General features: G+C 37.7%; 2 protein-coding genes across 8 annotated transcripts in view; one reads left to right on the top strand and one right to left on the bottom strand.

Annotated features, from left to right (window-relative positions):
* The window catches only part of LOC122250289 (FMRFamide receptor), a 293,583-nt gene that overhangs the window by 139,804 nt on the left and 148,779 nt on the right, over positions 1-5,000 (bottom strand). The window lies entirely within an intron of this gene.
* The window catches only part of LOC122250285 (uncharacterized), a 20,862-nt gene that overhangs the window by 4,401 nt on the left and 11,461 nt on the right, over positions 1-5,000 (top strand). For 2 of the 6 annotated variants that reach the window (XM_086551395.1, XM_086551399.1), the window contains exons 3-5: positions 421-507; positions 2,690-2,776; positions 4,366-4,410. In XM_086551395.1, the coding sequence (XP_086407521.1) occupies positions 421-507; positions 2,690-2,776; positions 4,366-4,410 (219 nt within the window). The remainder of the gene's footprint in view (positions 1-420; positions 508-2,689; positions 2,777-4,365; positions 4,411-5,000) is intronic. The other 4 variants (XM_086551396.1, XM_043011640.2, XM_086551397.1 and 1 more) reach the window with 2 other exon arrangements.

Consider the following 5,000-nt stretch of genomic DNA (forward strand, 5'->3'; position numbering starts at 1 on the left):
AAAAAAAAAAAAAAAAAAAAGTGTCATGTGGCGTTTTCATTTCCTTCGTTTAGTGGGTTAATGTTTATATGTGTGTGTGTGTTTCACGAGATTGAGATCGAATGCAATGCAAAGTAAAATAAAATGTCAGCCATACGCTTCAGATTTATGTTATTAGTTTCACTATCATCATCGAAAATTCAGATGAAGCAGGAGGAAGAGGAGGAGAAAAGAAAGTATATATATATATATATATATATATATATATATATATATAGAGAGAGAGAGAGAGAGAGAGAGAGAGAGAGAGAGAGAGAGAGAGAGAGAGAGAGATAGCATGCTTATAAATAGAAGACTCCTTTATTTTTCATCGTGTTTATTATCATCACATCAGAAACAAACCCATTGTGTACAACATTTCTTTGTTTCTTTTTGTTTCAGTTCCTACGAAGGCGATGACGAGGACGAGCTTTGGTCCTCCGATGATGACCCCGATTGGGTGCCCGAAGGAACCAGCCAGGAAGAGACGTGAGTCCAAAGTCACAGTTTGTGTTGTTCATGGCAGACTATTGAGGTCGTCAAATGCAAGTCTTTATTTGCATGTGCTAGCTAGGAAACTGGCAAGCAAATGCAGACACGCAAACTTACACACAAAAATACAACACGCAAGCAAACACGAACACAAACACACGAATGCGAACACATTCAACACACTTAATACACATACACAGACGAACACACGCAACACACAAACACGAACACAAACAACACGCATACAAACACACAGGAACATGAACACACGCAACACACACAAACATGAACACATACAACACACACACACAACACAACATACACACAATTACAAAAACACAATATACACAAAACACAACATCGCATCTCATAGCCGTTATGAGACTGGCAACCGTATTCTAAGTCCCTAAGCGCGCCGTGTACATGACATGAACATGCCGCGTTTATTATTCTAGAAACACGGTTCGTGGCAAAAGCGTGGAAAGTATTGGAACAATCGTGGAAACTCCGTGACAAGGGGGTAGGCTTGTCACGGTAGTTACACGGGTGAAAAATATCATATTTTTACTGTACTTTTTCTTACCAATACTTCATATGAGCATACTACGTTTGGAAAGTAACATCTATATTGGATCAGGCATCATTGTCCTAGACTTGGATTACAAACCCTTTTAGGAAAACATGGATCCTCTGCTGATTTTGAGTTTGTTTACCTTTTAGCGGACTTTTCGAAGGAGAGTGAAGTTAAATGAATGGTAAAAGTTAAAGTATATAATTATAAGAAATATGTATACATTAAATCTATATGTATGATATATTAAAGATACGCATATATGTACAATATATACAGAGACAAAATAAGGAAGATTTATTCATAAACACACGATCCCTCCCATCCCGTTTGTTTTGATCGAGCGTAGAGTGAATTACCAACGGCGCGTTCGTGGAATGGTTGTCAATTCTTTAAATAGGAACAAGTACAACGACTGATTCATACCAAAATTGTACTATCTTTTGTTAATGCTACTTATGATTGTAGTTTCTCTTGTGAATTTGTCGTCTGGACAGTGCCATTCATCTGAAACATGTTAACTTTGGAACGGTTGGTAAACCTGAAGCAGCTGACACAAACGTGCCACGCTTTTGCGTCCTAGATTACCGCATTCGTGTCATGAACACGACATGGACACAACATGAACATGACATGGCCACGACACGCAGAAAACGTCCAAGAATACGGCTGTGGGTCCTCATTTGAACGTGAGGCGCCGATATCCCTTGCTTTTAAAAAATCCCGCCAAAAATTTGAAATTGACCAGTCATATGGAGTTTCCATTTCCTTCGTTTAGTGTGTGTGTGCGTGTGCGTGCGTGTGTGTGTGTGTGTGTGTGTGTGTGTGTGTGTGTGTGTGTGTGTGTGTGTGTGTGTGTGTGTGTGTGTGTGTGTGTGTGTGTGTGTGTGTGTGTTTGTCACGAGATTGCCCTGGAATGCGATATTAAAGTAAAATCAAATGTCATCCATTCACATTTTTACTGTCATTATCGGAAATTCAGACGAAACAGGAGGAAAAGGAGGAGAAAAGAAAGTAGAGGAGCGAGAGAGGGGGGGTGGGGAGAAGTGGATAGAGAGTGAGAGAGAGAGAAAGACAGAGAGATAGCACGCTCATGAAAAGAAACACATCACATTCTTCCACAATTTCCATCTCTGAGCCCGCATTCATCATCTATGTTTATGAAATGTTTATTAGCAAGAAACATACCTTATTACCGAGGGAAGGCGAGGGAAGCTGGAAGAACACTTCGATGCTTACTCTTTCCGATAATAGTTATACTAACTATTATAAATTTATACATGTATGTATAATTAACAAAGGAAACGAGTGAGAATTTCCCTATCTTATAATAGTCTTATATTAACCCCTGGAGTCAATATATAAATATCCTTTTCCTTTTCCTACGGCATCTGAATGTCTGAATATAGTGTCGGGTGTAAAGTGTGTATCTGAACGCATTATTTTTTTTCTTTTGCTCGTTTGATACCTTAGATTATGAGTTTTCATTAAGAAAAAAAAATAATAAGATTCCTTTATTTTTTACTGTGTTTACTCATTATCACATCTGAAACAAGCCCATTGTGTGCAGTATCATCTTTCGTGTTTCTTTGTTTGTTTTTGTGTCAGTTCCGGCGAAGGCGACGACGAGGACGAGCTTTGGTCCTCCGATGATGACCCCGATTGGGTGCCCGAAGGAACCAGCCAGGAAGAGACGTGAGTCCAAAGTCACAGTTTTTGTTGTTCATGGCAGACTATTGAGGTCGTCAAATGCAAGTCTTTATTTACATGTGCTAGCTAGGAAACTGGCAAGCAAATGCAGACACGCAAACTTACACATAAACACACACACTCAACACACAAACACGAACACATACAACACACACACTACAAACATGCACATAACAAAAACGCACACTACAAGCACGCACACTGCAAACACACACAAACACGAACACAAACACGCAACACAAAATACACATCAAACACGAACACACACACGCACAAACAGGAACACACGGAACACACACACACTAACACGAGCACAAAACACACATCAAACACAAACACACACAGAAACACGAACACACACACACAAACACTGACACGCGCCTGGATGTGTGAGAGACCTTATCCTCCCCGCAAAGCCCCAATGCCCAGGGGGATCCCAGTTCTGACAGGGGGGGGGGGGGGGCCCATGAGGATTCTTTTGTGGTCGAAACCATAAAAAACAACTTTTGAATCACTGTCAAAAAGGAAGATATGATAGCTATAACAGTCCCATAGAGTTCACCAAATGGTTAACAAGACATCATTTTAGTAAACATTGCTCTGAATATCCAAGATAAACTTGCAGAACTTAGTTTAGTTTAGTTGTATAGTGAAGAAGATAAACCAAAGGAATTGATATTTGATAAAGAAGATGTTACGGAGACAGTATTTTCCGTAGACAAAAATAATCACAAACAAAAAAACATTGAATATAATCGCATGGTCTAGAAGAATTTTCTATTTTTTTATTATCATTATTTTTTTTCGAGACCCATTTGATTTCGTGGATTCCCTTGCGACCCTATTGTACACTAGTCCCTTCCTGGGACACTTCCCTTGATCCGGCGTGAATCCTCCTCCTTTTTCTCAATATTTACATCTCCCGTGATCCAGCGTGAAACTTATTTTTTCTTTCTTTTTTACTTAGTTGTAATTAATTTACATATATACATATATTTTTTTTTTCTTTTCTTCTCTCTTTTTTTCCACATCATACCCATTGCCTGCCAATCTTGGTATAAAAGATGACTGTTAACGTGCTGCTTTGTCCAAACTTTTTATTTGTAACGGCAGCAACAGTCATCATAATAATTATGAAGGAGAATAAAGGAAACCATCGTTAATTATACATATGACTCACACTCGCGGCTTGAACATCATTTCTTTTTTGCTGTTGGTACTGTTTTTTTTTTTTTTTTTTTTTTTTTTTTTTTCTTACACCTCTCCCTTCTTAACAGTCATGATATTTTATCTAACTCCATTGTGACTTGGTTAACAAAATCATGTCTATGGATCATGCTCTGCATACTACAACAACTAGTTTTAATACATACATAGATACATACACACACACACACACACACACACACACACACACACACACATATATATATATATATATATATATATATATATATATATATATATATATATATGTGTGTATATTTTATATATATATTTTTTTTTTATTTGGGTCTTCGTAGAGCCATTTTACGACATCTTTTGTTTAACATTTCATATGCTGTTTGTTTCAGTTCCATCGAAGACAATCAGAACAGCAAAGAGGAAAAAATTGGAGAGTGAGTTCAAACTTATTAGTTCTTTAATAGTGTTATTTTTATAATTAAATAATCCAATTACATATGGACGAACACACACACACACACACACACACACACACACACACACACACACACACACACACACACACACACACATATATATATATATATATATATATATATATATATATATATATATATATATATATATAAATCATACATTCTACATAGTTGCAAACTTATCCCACCATCCATCCATGTACATACACAACACACAATCACACACATGCTTACTCTACCCCCTCCCACAAACACCCCCCCACTACCGATCATCCTCAACCCCCCCCCCCCCTCTCCTTCCATGAACATAGCTACACACACGCAACACCTTCCTGATCACAAGCTGCCCACACACTATTCACAGGTTTAATAAATTTTCACAACTTTTATGATTACGTTCAATAAATTCACCTTAGGGTATTGTTGCGTTTTGCAATATACATGAAATCGCATTGCAGTGCAGGCAACAGAGGTCGTATCTTCTCTTGACGGAGTTATAAAAGTTAGTTTATGTAAATCGGGTTCTGATCTGTAATGAGTTCTCGTCA

Source organism: Penaeus japonicus, unplaced genomic scaffold, assembly GCF_977035675.1.
Source record: "Penaeus japonicus unplaced genomic scaffold, GWHDUDI00000001_assembly GWHDUDI00000025, whole genome shotgun sequence".
NCBI lineage: Eukaryota > Metazoa > Arthropoda > Malacostraca > Decapoda > Penaeidae > Penaeus > Penaeus japonicus.